General features: G+C 37.6%; 1 protein-coding gene across 5 annotated transcripts in view; it reads left to right on the top strand.

The window, feature by feature from the left end:
• Positions 1 to 16,977, top strand: part of ppfia2 (protein tyrosine phosphatase, receptor type, f polypeptide (PTPRF), interacting protein (liprin), alpha 2) — a 209,640-nt gene that overhangs the window by 80,300 nt on the left and 112,363 nt on the right. The window contains exon 1 of one of the 5 annotated variants that reach the window (XM_031898890.1): positions 1,974 to 2,379. The exons of 3 other annotated variants lie outside the window; for them this stretch is intronic. In XM_031898890.1, the coding sequence (XP_031754750.1) occupies positions 2,218 to 2,379 (162 nt within the window). In that variant the 5' untranslated portion in view covers positions 1,974 to 2,217. Of the gene's footprint in view, positions 1 to 1,973; positions 2,380 to 16,977 lie in introns of those variants that run through there. One more of the 5 variants, XM_031898891.1, reaches the window with a different exon arrangement.

The raw sequence follows: 16,977 nt of genomic DNA, 5'->3' as shown, positions 1-16,977 counted from the left end.
CATACCTGCTCCCTACCAACTCACACCACCCCCTCACTTATAGATAGGAGGAGAGTTCCTGGAAAGAGGAAGGAATTTTCCAAATATGTCTGGGACCCCCGCAACCCCTGTGGGGGTTACACCACTATAGTTACACCACGGACCCTTGAAATTGAGAACAAGCCCCCCCCACACACACACTGAGGCCCTTGTTGTGCACCCTCTCCCTACTGACCTGTGTACCTTTCTTCTCACCATCATATGCCAGTGCAGAGTATCTCTGCTCCACCCCTCCTTCTGCCCCACAGATCCAGGGCTGGCAGCAGACCAGGTGCAGAGGGGCCCGCCAAGGATTTTTTCCAGCATCTTCACGGGCCAGTCCAACCCTTTGTGCTATTGTACAAACAGTCAAATATCTACTTTATGCCTTTCTGAGAATTTGGGAGCGCAGCAGTGCAAAAATATGTACAATATGTCCTATAGAGACTATGATCAAATTAACCACCCCGAAATCCCAAAGTGCCCCACTATTACATCTGACCTAGTGCACTGTTCCTCTGACTCTCCCAGCCTCTGCAATAGATTTTTCACCAAAAGATGCAATCCTAGGCACATATTAATATTTTTATTCCCTCCTAGGAAAAGTAGCTCAGTTGGGATCAGTTAGCTAAATACAGAGCCATGCTCACAGTTAGAAATGTATGCACCATCCAAAAAAGCATATATGGTATTTATATGTGTTTTTTTAATGCAGCCCTCAGTTCTATCATCTTCTGAATGTGCACCAAGTGCAAGAAAATGCAGCATTTGGCAAATGTCGTAAAATGCAACTCTGAACAATTAAGAGTACAACCAGGCAGAATATCATAGATTCAATTAACCGATGTGTTTAGGTGCATTCACAACACACTAGAAAACCCTCCAATGTATAAGGGCTCGTACTCATGATTGTTTGCCTTTGCTCTTCCCTGCATTGTGTTTGTTTCTGCATTATAAACACATATAAATACTGTATATGCTTTTTGGATGGTGCATATGATGTATGACTTGCGCTCATTGTGCTTTTCTAAATGCATAGAAAACACCCGTGTGTAGAACGAATCTCTATTCATGATTCATAGCCTACAACTCTCCTATAGAAGCCAGGCAAATTTGGTCATTATATGTCACTTAAAGTCAAGTGTGTCAAAGAAACCCATCAACATTGGGCTGCTGATAAATGTTGCATATTATATGTCCCAGTACAGGTATGGGATCCATTATCCGGGAACCTTCCAAAAGGTCCGAATTATGGGAAGGCCATCTCCTATTTTAATCAAATAATTCACATTTTTAAAAATGACACCTTTTTTTCTTTGTAATAATTGAACAGTAGCTTGTACTTGACCCCAACTAAAAATTGGGGTTTAATGGTTAAATGATTGCAATTATTACAGGGACAGAAATGTCCCAAACAGTTCCTGTGCCTGTAGTTAGAAAGCCATACGTTTGAGCCCCCCTAGAGCTTTTACTGTATATTTTATCACACACATATATACATACATTTATGTATGTATGTGTGTGTGTGTAAATGGACAGCACCTTTTCCTTTTCAAGCTTTGTTATAGCTGACCCTGTGCAAGGTAAAATACAGCATGTAAAGAATAAATAACCAGCACAAAGCGACTTGTATCTTTGGTGTATTTTATATCACATGGCTTAAATCAAGGATATACTAGCATTAAAATCCTTATTATAGCAATAGACTTTATTTTACCTTAGTGTCACTAATTGTTAAGGAAAATCTTATTCCAAGTGAAGTAGAAGAGAATTCGGCACACAAAACTCAGCATGCTGTTAAGTCAGACAGAAGAGGTCCTCTGATTACACTGAGCACACATGCTTTAAATGAAGCTATGTGCTATTGGTTAGCTGGAATGCTTAGCCTAATCACTTTACTAGACTGTGGTAGAGGGGAGGTGATTATCACTGAGAACAGATGGGCAGGACCAAAGCAATGCCAGATTCTCTACAGGCTTCATGTACTGTTTGTGTTCTATTTCATCCTATGTGATTTCCTATGGTTTGCCTTACAACTGCTTTAATTTGCATTGTCAGGTTGAAAAGTACTGATGGCAGTGACTAAAAGCATTGCACGTTGCTTCACCTATGCTTTGGGTTAAAGATTCAGAATGCTTTTGCAGCATCTATACAGGGATGGGGCAGATTTTTATTTTGCTTACCATCCTACTGTAATGCATGAACGGATTTATAAAGGAGCTTAATTCTCATGCCTGCATCTGTATCACTTTGTGGATTGTATCGAATGTGAGTTCAGAAATGATTTTCTCGGATATGAACACAGTTTCTGGGTCTCCAAAAGTGCATCTGCCAAATGGAACCAGGTACTACACATTCCAGGTATGTGGACTTTAAATTATGATGGAAAAGTTCTAGAGAGAGACTTCTTGAATGCAATTGGTTATTAATTTGTATCTTTATGGAATCAATTCAGGCTAAAATTAAATTATTTCAGTCCCTATCATTATTATTACATTAGACTAACTATACTACCGTATCTAGTTGAAACCGTAACTTTAAAACAATTTTATCTGACACAGCATATAAAGGACTGCCAGAATATTATAAAGATGATATGGGCAACTACAATCTTTTAAAGATGAAACAGCACAAGAGGAACAATTCTGTGTCCCCTCTGTGATCAGGTTAACTCATTCACATACCATTTATATGTCATTTCTGCTCAGCATAGGGAGGGGGAGTGCAACCCCCTACTGAGTAACAAGGGTCAACAAGTTAACGCAGCCCCTTCTACAGGGATTAGTTCCTACTGCTCCTGTACATTATTTTTATTCTTGCATACTGTGCAACCTTGTAAAATCCTGAAAGTGACATCCTTTTCTATAAGGAAAGAAATAGTAAACTCCCTGGGGAAATGCTACATTAAAGGACACGTCTTTGGCAATCAATAAACATTCTTTTTCTGCATAGGTACAATATCAGTCTAAACAGTATGCCTTTTTGTATTGTAAAATATGCTAAAACAATATATACTGATACACAGAATAGGATTTTGCAGCATATACATATGACTAATTACTTATATTAAAAAAAATACCAGGTATGGTAAATGAGTGCCTTATATAAGGAAAGTATCATGGAATAGCTCTGACCATAAAACAATAAGCAAACAAAAATATTCTGTGTTGAATTTGTTGTGGCAGTAATGCAGAGATGGCAGATCTGCCTGACTCGGGATGATGGGAGGTGCAGTTCACTTAAGAGATGTAGGGCTGAAGACTGGAGGCTATACACTCTTCTGTAAATGCATAAGGTGATACATATAGTTTGTATGGGTGTATTATGTGCTTAATAATGCAGTGCAGACAGTGCTAATCTGGGCAGTATATACTATAAATTATTGTGTGATTGATGCTGTTTCCATATAACCACGTGGAGTCTACTACAGCAGCTCCCCTTTCCTTACAAACTAAAAAGCAATTAAGTAAAACAAATAATGAAGCACGACCTGATATAAATACTTCATACAGATTAATGTTACTTGTGATTGCAACCCTCTCAGAACAGTGATAGATAAGTATAGCAAGATCATTTGATTTTTTTGAAGCTCACATAGGCTTAATCCTTTGAGTGTGCAAAATTATTCATTTGCTGCTGTGTAAGAAAATGGTAACTCTTTTTGGAAACTGAGCCTGTACATCTGTTGTGTAAAAACAAGCTTAAATTTTGCACATTTGGACAATTGGCACTACACAATGCATGTATAATTAATGTATGCAACCTGTGGGTGTCCTTGTGTGACCAATAGCTTGCCCTTGAGTGACCAGTTATAAGGCCTTTCTATCAGCAGATGCATGCACTCCAAGATTCTATTATTTAAGGAAAGTCACTTGATTAATCTCGGCAGTGTGATTTATGAGGCACAAAACTTTCCAATGGTGCTGATCTTTTTGCTTTTAAATATATTTATAGATATCTTTTTATCAATTTATATCCATGTAGCGGTACTTGTATAGACATGCCTGTATATTCAGTACTTTCAATACAGTAATAGGTGGAACAAACATTGCTATATATGTGTATCTAGTTACCAATATCAAATGCCTTGTGTTAAAAGAGAGAGAAGGACAGAGGCTCCTGCCTCATAGAGATGCAATCAAGATATAATATATGCAAACAACACTCCTGAATAAATACTGTACAGTATATACTAGCACATTATGAATTGTGAAACTGAAATAATGGTTACATTATGTTACTTACCCTCTGTTATGTATCTAAATTGGCACCCCCAATTCATGAACCATTTCATAAGTTTATATATAAAATGTATATTGTTATTTCATCCAGATTTCGCAGTGTTTGAACCTAAAAAAAAAAGAATATGTCTAGAAATGGTTTATTTTACTTGCTGAACTTACTATACCAGTGCTGATGTTGAGCAGCTCTTTATCAATAATAAACCTGTTGTCCACAGGAGCTCCCTACCTTAATCTTATTAATCTGTCTTTTGAGTGCCAGTAGTATGCATAGGTGTCACAGAAACAGTGAAAACATTAGCAGAAAGTAAGGTTACATATGTCAAGAAAGGTGATGTTACAGTATATGGTTGCTCAGGCATGCGTGCTCAGTGTAATCAGCTGAAACAAAGATGGACAACTTCAGGTGGCCTCTTTAAAAGAATAGATTTTGTTGCTGAGTTTTGGTTTTACTTTATGAAGGGACAGGTCAGTAAGTAAGAGTAAAAGCACAACCTGTTTAGAGAGCCTTTTCTAAGGGAAAATGTAAAAGGCCCTTTCCAGTCTCATCATATCCAGCTACTAGTTATCAAATGCTTTTCACTTAATCCCTTCCCATGCCTGGAAGGAAGCTGTAAATTATAAATAAGCATTCTGAAAAAGTGTATGTGTGGTTTCATTTATAAAAAGAATGTTTGCTGTCTCTGTGCTCCACCATGGTTAGGTACTACCAAGCAATGTGCATTTCTAGTCCATTTTGTGAATAATTGAAGTCATTTTATGACAAGCTTGTGTTCATTGGTTTCATTATCTGCATGTGTTAATATGTGGTATTGGCGTACAGGGAAGATAAGGAGGATGTTTTAACATCTCTCCTGGTTATAATGGGTAGAGATCAATCCACCCTCAGATCTTTGCACATGCGCAATACGAAATCTTTATTTAAATACTGTATACAATAGGTATCCACATATTCTTAGGTTAATGCAACACGGGTCATATACAATATATGGCACATATACATAAATAAATAAAACCTGACGTGCTGCCTTTACTGACAGACACAGGATCAGCCAGTGAAGACATAGAGCAAATGTCAGCACAAAAATGCTGTTTCCATTCCAAATGTTCCATAAGTGTAAGGCCCCACAAGGCAGATTGTGAGCCTTGTGACAATCCACCTGTATGCTTAAAAAATCTTTTTGTAATGCCTGCACCCGGAAGCATTGAATCCACCTTAGTTGGTGGATATCGGCTGCGTGCGCCTGCACCTGGGTGAATTCAATGATTCCCAATGCAGGCACACTTTTACGCAGGCTGACAGTCTGCCTCGTGGGGCCTCACCCTTACCTTTAGCCTTACCTTTAGAGATAGAGAGGTGCTGCAAATGCTTAACATGTACTTGCCACTTCTTTGAAAGCAGTTTCAATTTATTTGTTTCATTTCTATGGGGGGAAATCACAAAAATGGTGATATTGAGACAAAATAAAAGTGGAGATAGATTTGTTGGATTTGCCACCTAATTCACAAACATCTATCTCCACTTTTGTGAATATGCCTTTTAAACAGACAGTTTTCAGATTTTGTCATTTTACCAACATTTTTTTTATGAATTTGCTCTTAGTAAATCTGTCAGTGCCATCCAACCCAGTCCCACATTTACATGAGCCTTGGAATAAGGATTGTGCCAGCAGGATTTTGCATTTCATATGCCGTCATTTCACTTTAGGGGCATTTCCTGAAGGGTCATTTTAGTTTGCCTAGGGAAACTATACATCATTTTTTTCTATATTTCTGTGTATTTCCACTTCTGTAACGAGATGTAAGGGTCTAAATATCTTCTTTGTGGGGAAAAAGGGAATCAGGGGCCACCCCTTGCACTACTCTGTCCCCACACTACTTCTCTAGCCCCTACTGATTACTGGTCAACAGCAATCTGGCCCATACGCCAACATGCCCGGCGAAAAGGGGCCCAACAGGACTAGGGCCCACCGGGTTTTTATCAAGTGCCCTGTTGGGGGCCAGTCCAACCTTGTACCCCAATATCCCAGTTTGGGTGCCAGTGTGCATGTGCTGTTAACCAAGATGGCGGCTGGGAACAGAAGGGGCACAGCTAAAGGTGGGGGCCAATGCTGTCATGCAGCTCTGTAGTTTTGGACATGCGATGGGGGCACAGATAAGTTGGGACAAATGTCAGTGAGGTGATTAAAGAGGGGGAACTGCTGCTAAAACTAAAAATTTGCCTGGAAAGCTTTACTTTTCCTTTGAATAAAAATGTATACAATATATTCACTCAAAATGTTATTATTGCCTCATTCATTAAGCTAAAACTAGCATAACAATGCAAATGTGAGGTAAAAAACTTTTTATATATAACGTATCAATGTTTTGTTTAATCAGTGTTTTACTTGTTTATAAAATGTCAATGAGGCTTTTTGCCCCTATAATTCTAGGATTAGACAGAGACTTATCCTCTAACAATGAGTCTATCCCCGTTAACATGTTAATGATCCCCCAATGGGGCTCCTACCAGAGGTTTGAATGGAGACTGGGTGAAACAAAGCAAAACAGAAGAGCTTACATTTATTCTGACAGTTACACTGAGCTTTACTCCATTTTTAAAATGCCGGGAAAATATGTTGTATAAATGTAGTTTAAATGACAAATTCACAAAAGTGTCTGTAAACTGTCTTTCTTTCACCAAAAAATGGAAAAGTGGCGGTTGAGATGGAATTTAGGCAGATTTCTGTTTGTGAATATGGAGAAAGTTTTTTCCCACCAGTTTTTCCACACTTTTACTCCAAAAAGGGCCATCTCTACTTTTGTGAATTCCCCCCTATACCTTGCTAGAAAAGTTTACATTTTGCCCCTGTTGTTAAGTTACCCCATCTCACGTAAGTATTAGGAGGTATGGTTTAAATACAAATGTAGTATGTATATATCAATGTAGTACTCAATGTAGAACTAGAGATACCCATGCCACTTTGCTCCTTAACAAAACTACCTACTGTATAACAGATCAAGCCACTTTGGGCAACTTAGCCATCATTGTGGCTTAAAAACCTGCACAAATGTGGCCTCTGCAACAAAGAACCAGTTATACAGTACGTATATCGTGTTTATATGAATATGGTTTTTCTGTTTTCATTATTTTTAAATATGATTTCTTTCTTCATCTAATGTGAAACTGATTACTATGGTGAAAGAAAATGTGATATTATTAAAACTCTATAACACAATATAGATGTTACCATTAGGTAAATCTTTTCTGCGCCCTGAAGATAAAAGCTTAACAAGTTGCTAACAGCATGAAAAGCAGCACCAAACTGTTAATGAAGCGCAGGTCACAAAAACAATCACCGCAGACACTTCAAAACATAATCCTTAAAGTTTGAAAATTCATTTTGGCTGTGCAATAAACCAGTGAAAAATGTAATTGGAAAAACAAGAAACTAGCAGTGCATTTTTGGCATAACTGTGGCCACTGCTTAACAGCTTTTTATAATCTAACCTGTATTTCTTATTATTGAATATAATCTGACATCCGGTTATCTGTTTTGGTATTTAACCCTTACCTCATAGCACCTAACCAAAATGGGCTAAAATAACAATAGGGGGAAGATTTGAACCTTGTTTTATTCCAATCTATTGATGAGCATCCAAATATACTTTTCAGAGCTCACAATCTCATGAATAAACATTATTATTATGTAGCTCTATTTTAAACTGGTATAGCCTTTTGGGACATCAGTCCTCTTTCATACAAAAAACTATCTAAAGGAACAGCTACACAATTATATTGCTCTGGTGACATTTATATTTTATATATACAGTATATTGTGAAACAGTTCCTAAGCTCAGGTAAGTGACAGCAGCACAGAGCATGTGCTCCCTTCTCCGCTCACCTCCCCCCCCCCCCGATTGCGCTCATGAGCATTTATTTTGCTCACATACAGAGCACTGGGGGCACATCCTGTTCCCTGGGCTCCGTATGGGAGCAAAACATACATGCAGCAGGGTGGCATGCCGCCCCTAAATTTAGGCCACCATAGGCCCGGACCTTTGTGGCCTCGCCACAAATCTGGGCCTGCTTAGAAAGTGCTTTCAGTACTTTTTGCAACTTAAGTGGGATTTTGTTGTCTATGACTGCATACCTAACAGCATGAGTTATAAATGAAATTCAAACCGGTAATGCAATTAGAAAACAACAGCCTTTAAAGCAAACTGTGCCCCCTCAACAAAAAGCATGCTGCTTGAGTAGCTTTAATTTTTATAAATATAACCCCTATGCCAGCAGTAATCAACACTTTATTATCATAGGCAACATCTAGGCCTGACTGTGGAGACTTATTCCCTCCCTACCAAATTGCCCCCCTTTTGCAAGCAATACCTAGCCGGAAAAAACACAATGACACCATAGCTTTTTGTGGGTGGAGTTCGGCCACAGCTTTATTACGGAAAATCTAACATCAGAGAAAAAACAGTCCTTGCCATGTAATACGAACTTTTTTCCAAACATCGCAACAACAATTTTTTTATATAACTGCTTAATAACGAATGCCGGCCACTGCAAACGCAGTGGGCATGTGTAAACCATCAAACCACATTTACCACAAACCACCAGAAATGAAATGGCCAAGGACTATCCCCCGCCTTTTGCTGTGACAAACCGAAATGTAAAGTGTTCAAAATATATTTAAGCCTTTGAAACTTTATTTATTTTTATTATTTTTTTTTTTTATTTTTTTTTTATTTTTTATTTTTTTTATTTTTTTTAAGAGAGCCTGCGAAGAAAATGTTTGACAACATGCAATTGGGAGAACTTACCGACCAAAGGATACTGGCTATTTACTCTTTTACAGGGAGGGGGGGGAGGGAGATGCTGCTCCGTGTCTGCTGCGTGACCCCTTGTAGAGAAGAACTGGCAGGCAAAAAAAAAGGGGGAGGGGGTGAGTACAGACTACTTTCTTTCCCGCCCAACAAGCTGAGCTCATTAACCCCTTGTTAGCTGGAGGGAATCCTGTATAGATCAGCTCCCCAGTCCCTCAGCGCTTTCATTAGGCATTTCAGCGCCTTCCAGACCCATTGGAAACATAACTGTGGAAAATACAATCAGGGTTACAATTGTCTGTGACAGTAATGCTATATTAATTTTATTTTCTGTACAGAGAAGGCGTGAAAACAGAACAAATTATGTTATAATGTTTTGGCTCTTTGTATTCTCTCTCTCTCTCTCTCTCTATATATATATATATATATCTCTATATCTATATCTATATCTATATCTTTAGCAGCAGCTACAGCCATGTATGAGAATGTCCGCTTTGGACTTACCAGATATGCTAGTGAGTTTCAGAAATTAAGTTGGCTTACAGTCTGGAAAGCACTGCTCTAGTAATGCTGGCTTTAAAACATATTTCAAATAAACCCAAAAGTGGCATTTGTACTGAAAGGTTTAAAAAAAAAAAATAAATAAATAAAACAGTCCACACGACAGCACCACACTCCAAAATCTGCTGCTCTGCAGCTGCCCCTGTGCACGGGATATCATATAAATATCAAAATAAAACAGCCAGCACCAAGGGTACATGCAATTAAATACATGTACACCAAAATACAAAGACCCTTGGTGCTGGCTGTTTTATTTTGATATATATATATATATATATATATATATATATATATATATATATATATATATAATTTAATATAAATATAACTGTGGTCTGACATTATTATTTTGCAGTGCGGACTCAGATGCAGTTCTGTAAGGCTTTTCTATAAATAGAGATACAGCGGATAAATTTGGCTGGGATTTTTGCTGTATATGCACCTAGATTCCCACGGGATACTACTACTATAAAAATGCTAATGTATGCAGGGATAGACTAAAACATGAATTTTTAGAAATCATTACAATTCATACACATTCTTAAAATATAAACACGCTAAAGATAAAAAATAATTGGCAACCGCTTTCCCATTACATTCTATTGCTTTTTATTATTTTAAAGGAGAACTAAACCCTAAAAATTAATTTGACTAGAAATGCCATATATTATATACTGAACTTACTGCACCAGTTTAAGTTTCAGCATCCCTATAACAGTAATGATTGGTTGATTGATTTTGTTAGAAGTGTCTGCAACACTCGCATGCTCTGTCTGCTCTGGGCAGCTGTTGGAAAGCTAAGCTTAGGGGTTGTTGCAAAACCTGAAGAAGAAACTAGGTTAGCCTGTCATATAAGCTGATGCTACAAGGCTAATTATTAAATTCTGATGCTAATTGCACTGCTTTAGAGCTGCCATGTAGTAAGTATCTGCATTAATTACTAATCAGGCTTATATTGTGACATTTATATTCTATATATACACAATATATTGTGTATTGGTCCCTAAGCTCAGTAACTGACAGTAGCACAGACAGGGCTCTTATTGGAGGATTCTCTCATATCAACAGGCCCACTGGCCCTGGCAAACTTTTAAAAAGTTTTATTGTTCAGTGTTGCTCTGAGAATCCATCTCTATGGTTGGTGAACTTCAGATATTGATGGCACTGTGAATTGGCTAGAGCAAAATGGTTCCTAGGGTACTTACACACAGTTGAGATATTTAATCAGTATGCAAAATACCAGCAAATATGCCTTCCTCCCAACCATATACTCAACTGCATTCTTTAGTTCAAATCACCTCTGATTCCACAGTCAACTGCATCAAGTATTCATATTAACGTGCATTATAAAGAAATCAACCAAAAAAGACTTGACTTTTATCAGTCATTATCAGTGTATATAATATTCTCTCTTTCTATTGCTCTGTAACATTTTCCATATAGTGGTCTATCTAACCATTACTAGTTGGATTATAATTAAATGATCCTGTGGAGCTATTGGGCAAAATGTGGCCTGTGATAATTACATCCACGTGCCAAATGTTGCCCACCCTTTATTCAGCTTTGTTTTCTTTATAATAACAGTGCCTGCTGAGGGGTGACAGTTATGCATACGCATGACACATAATTAGATATAGAGATGCTATATACTTCCTTTCATTGACTGATTATTGCTGAAACTAAGCTGGCGATTATTAATAATACCAGGGTTCACTAACAAGATCAGTTTTATTTAATGAGCTTTTAATACTAAAATTTTCTTGACAACGTAAAATATGTTGTATTGCTGGTGATGTGCTAGTGGGCTGAGATCCATAGTAATCAGCAATTAATCTCTTGGTAGCTTGTGAGACACCTACACATTGTGCACTTGTATTAGACGTTTATAAAAGCATGAATCCATTTTTATCCTTGTACATGTCTCTGCACTAAATATCTACACTCCACCAGCTAAATTCTTACATGGTGATAACACAGTAAATACACAAAAAGAGGTTGTGGGAGCACTCCAAGGCTAAATAAAGTATACAAATACAATGGAAGTGCAACTGATCTGGCCAAATTAACTACAAACATACAAAAAGAAAAAGGGATTGATCAATGCACATTCCCTGTCCCCTGTTTCATAAGTAAATTGTCTGTTAGTTTCATGCTAGTGCATACAGTATATTGACAAAAAACAGGGGTTTTTAGTTACAAAATTATGATCATAAGATTGGTAAGCCACCATACCACGTCAAGGTAAACCCCGTATGGTGGTCCTATCTATTTACCTCTGGTCATCTTTTTCAAAGGCTGGCACTCCCGTGCACTATTGCCATTCTTGACCTGGAGGCTGGTTTAAATCAGAGGGCTTAGTCACTCCCATGCCTTTTGCTTATATAGAGAGAGATTGCCTGGTTCCCCAGGCCCAATCCTCCCCCGCTTGCGGCTTGTAGAGGAGAAGACTGCCCATTAACCAACACCCATTCTTTTCAAAGGCATAAGACCACCATTAAAGGGACGGGTGTGGGGGTGCTGAACCCACATGGAAGTTTGGCCATTCTTCCTGCAGAATTAAATCTGCTAAACTACATAAATACACAAAAAGAGGTTGTGGGAGCACTCCAAGGCTAAATAAAGTATACAAATACAATGGAAGTGCAACTGATCTGGCCAAATTAACTACAAACATACAAAAAGAAAAAGGGATTGATCAATGCACATTCCCTGGTCCCCTGTTTCATAAGTAAATTGTCTGTTAGTTTCATGCTAGTGCATACAGCATATTGACAAAAAACAGGGGTTTTTAGTTACAAAATTATGATAATAAGATTGGTAAGCCACAGACAACTAACAGACAATTTACTTATGAAACAGGGGACCAGGGAATGTGCATTGATCAATCCCTTTTTCTTTTTGATAACACAGTAAGAGGACTAGCTGAGAAATGAAAATAAACAATATAACTAGCTATCCAAACACATTGAATGCCTAACCAGTTATATGCAAGGGGATATCAACACAATGACTGCCTAATCAATTATATGCATAAGCCTGTTATATTAAAAAAATTCTGTGTGATTACTTGTTCCCTTAGCTGGAAGTCTTACAAAATTGTGCTGATTTTTATATTTAGTGCTATTAGGCAGTGAGTTTACAAACTATTGGCGCACATATGTGGCATGTAACATCGCCCATTGAATGGATGGAGCTGTGCCTTTTGCTCACACACTATTTCCTGTTAGAACTTGCATTATTTCCTGTCAGGTGACTGTATACCTTGGAAAAAAGCTTTTGTGCTTATCTCTGTTGTATTGCATCTTTTACCTGAAGCCACCATTTTATTATCTACTACCTTGAAAATCACCTGACAGGAAATAATGCAGGTGCTAACAGGAAATAGTGTAGGAGCCATGTGACTAATGTTACATTTCATGTATGTGTGCTCACAGTTTGTGTGTGTTCAGAATAAAAAAGCATTTATGGCCAAAAAGAGTTTGCTGTTGTAAACAGTATGCTGTGTAATTATAACTGTTTTTGAGAAAAAAAGCTTTACCTCTGCAATATGTAATAAAGCAAATGGTCCTAATTTCTATTAAAACAAAAAGTCAGCCTTAGTGTGGCTATTAGAATTAGAGCAAGTCCCACAAGACTTAATTACAGTTTATTTGAAAATCGTAGTTATACAGTAGGTATGACAGGGGAAGAGTTAAGAGCGCAGTTTATGCTTAAAGGTCGTATAGAGTTTGGTACAAGTAGGGTTGTACAATACTCACTGGTGTGATTTCTTTGTTCCTGCGGAGGCCATGCCTAAAATGATTACTTTCCTTTGTTTGAACGCAACACAATTTATAGTTTTGTGACTATAGGGGATGAAGGAGAAAACAAAATTAAAGCTAACTCCTATGGAATCAGGGTGTCCTAGCTGTGTGTTTTGTATTTTTTGACCTGAGTTACCAAATTTTTTGTCTCCAGCTATAGCCACTTACTGTCACTTAATACACTTGCTGTCTATGATATACATTAGTGCTATCGGAGAACATAGATTACAATTGCTTGTATGCAAGCATCCTAATAAATCTTGGCTTGTTAAAGTGGCTCATTATCATATAGGCACTAAGTTGTTCATGCAGTGCTAATATAGTATGTAACATATGGTATATTAAAAATAGTTAATATAGCAGTTACATAGTATGTTGAAAAATAAGTCCTTCACTTTCTACCTTTTGAAAACACTGTACAAAAAGCACTGTAAGGTTGCAAGAAACGTTAAAGATTACCATAATCAATCACATTTGCTAACACAAGTTTTTATTGGCAAAAAATACTTTTAGACTTTTCCTGAATATTTATATTTCTACAGTTGTCGTGTTTTCTTCATAGAAGTGTTGTTGACATTTAAGAGTTATTATTAATATAAGAGATATTTATGTGACTTTTGGTAGTGACTTGTACTTAAGATCTGTAATAGTGTAAAATTGCATGCTTTGTTCCAAAGAGAGACATCTTTAAATGTCACACACTCTGCAGTGTCTTACGATAGACTAGTAAAAATGACAGTAATAAACCGTACAGTTAAAAACAGACATACAATTGACTTGAAGTAAACAATGAATTCCCATAGTTAATATTTTAAAAATGTTGTTAAGGTTCTCTGCACTTTGCATACCCTGTAATACTAGGTAGCCCTACCTTTCATGGTTATTTTAAGTTTGGTCTAGCAGCTTACCCACCTGGTACTGTTGATCTAGAGCAGAGCTGTCCAACTTGTGGCCCCCCACCTGTCTGGCTGCTGTGACTGCTTACCTTTGTGTAAGCTTTATATGGTTATCAGTACTGAGTTTAACTGCCTCCCTGCATGGTTCACAGCTCATATTCAGACTGGAAAAGCCTGTATTGTGTAAACATTTAATCCCCTGTACTGTTCACACCTTTTAATCCCTGCATTGTTCCCACCTCAGGACTAGATTGTAAGACCTCACATTGTTCACCTGTTCACACCTCAGACCAGTGCCAGCATTGTGTCACTGTATGTACTGCCTGTCCCACATGTTCCATACTCTGCGTGCCCTATGCTGTCTGTGTGCCATACACACAGGCAGTAAAGGTAGGGCAGGCAAAGTATGGCACACACAGGCAACATAGGGCAGGCAGAGTATGGCACATACAGGCAGCATAGGGCAGGCAGAGTACTGCCTGTGTGTGCCAAACTCTGCCTTCCCTACCTTGCCTGTATGTGAAATACTCTGCCTGCCCTATGCTGCCTCTGTATGCCATACTCTGCCTGCTCTATGCTGCCTGTGTGTGCCATACTCTGCCTGCCCTATGCTGCCTCTGTATGCCATACTCTGCCTGCCCTATGCTGCCTCTGTATGCCATACTCTGCCTGCTCTATGCTGCCTGTGTGTGCCATACTCTGTCTGCCCTACCCTGCCTGTGTGTGCCATACTCTGCCTGCCCTACCTTTAACAGATGTACTTGGAGAAATAGTGTATTTGAGGCAAGATAGAAAGAGACTTGAAATCATTTATCCCCATTGAGCTGAAAGGTTTCAGTTATAGCAGAAGATGAAGAAAGACAAAGACCAAAGTACCCACCCCTGATAGAGTTAAAGGATGGGGAATATTGGCAAGGATTTGGTTAAAATACTATTGAATGAAAGAAAATGTGTAAAAAAAATCTATAACTGACCTGAGTCAACTAAATTATACTTTATACTATGTTCTAAGTGTACAATCAACATACTAGTTACCTTTAACCTATAAAGCACCTATTCTGTTTGTCCATTTTTCAAAGTATTTAGCAAAAAAGGACACTACTGGTAATAAACTGATATTTTTCAGTTCAGTATCTTCATTCTTCCCTGCTTTAATTAATATTGTATGCACTTTTACTACTCAGTTCTTGTTGTATGACATATTTACACTTCAGTAAAATGTGTTTATAACATGTTTGAAAAAACACATCAAGAAACTGCTTCAATAGAGCCATATGAAAACATGGTGAATGAACAACAGCTCTTAGTCTGACCTATAGGCAAGATGTGACATGGAAACAAATACAGAATAAACCTAGTTCTGATTCATACCTTTATCCACATTGCAGAAATTTGGTGGAAATGTCAGAAACATGGTTGGTTATTTTGGTGAGAATTATTATTCTGATTTTGTTTAATACTCAATAAAGCATCTTATTTCCATGTATGTATTTATATTTGTGGACATCAATAATAATTGCATTTATAAAAGTCTTTACTAAATTGATCCAAAACAACAGAAAAAAAATGCAAAACGTCTAAATCAGGGGTGGCCAATACGTCGATCGCGGTCCACCAGTTGATCCCCCATGGATTTCTGGTGGACCGCGATCATGCCGCGGAATGCGGAAGTGCGTAGGTGCGTGGCGTCGCATATGTAAAATTCACACCGCACTTACGCATTCTGCATTGGTCAGGTCGATCACGACCGAAAAAAGTCTGGCCACCCCTGGTCTAAATTATATATAAAAAAAAAAAAGTTGAGCCATATTGTATAGTTTATCCCTTTATTTTAATTTCCTAAACTACTGCAGTGTAAATATACAGGGAGGAGGGTTGTGTTGAAACATACTGTATAAGGTTCTGCATTATATTTGATAAGATATAGTAACTAAAGAGAGAATTTGTGAAAACTGCCCTTAAAAAAATTATTAATAAATACTTATTTTTAATGTTTGTAAATGTATGGGGCAGTATAGCATAATAGAAATACCTTGTATTAAGCCCATTTTTTAAGATATAATGCTGTAAGTTATTATTGATTCTAGCATCTACTTAATTTGTGTGGCAATAATGGAAATAACCAAATTTTAATTTAGTGTGTATAGAAGTCAGATTTTCTGGTTTGGTATATTGACTCACTGATTAACACATTTTTTTTTTACTGAAAATGTGGGAAATATAATACCACTTACCCCCAAATGAACAGGAACACAGCAACACAGCAATATTTGTTGATTTGCAAAACATGGTTTGTTTTGGAAAAAGCTCTAAAACATCAGGTTCAGTTAAATTGTGTATTGTTTTCTAACCAGGTGGGGAACAAAAGGTTGTAGTTAGCATATGACATCAATGGGTAATGCTAGATAAAAATGAATACAAAAAAGCATATTCCATGCACACCTGGAATAAAATGTGTCCGTGAAAGATAAAAGGAACATTTTATCGTATTTTGATGTCTATTTGTTATAGCATATGATCAGTTTTCATTATTATTAGTGATCCTGACTCCTGTGCACATTTGGCATTAGTGTGTAGCTCTTCGAAAAACACCGGGATTTCTTGTGAAAAGTGAGAACATGTATTTAAAGTAGCATGAACAGGAGTAGG

This window comes from Xenopus tropicalis, chromosome 3 (assembly GCF_000004195.4).
Source record: "Xenopus tropicalis strain Nigerian chromosome 3, UCB_Xtro_10.0, whole genome shotgun sequence".
Classification (NCBI taxonomy): domain Eukaryota; kingdom Metazoa; phylum Chordata; class Amphibia; order Anura; family Pipidae; genus Xenopus; species Xenopus tropicalis.
This window is presented reverse-complemented; position numbering and strand designations above follow the sequence as displayed.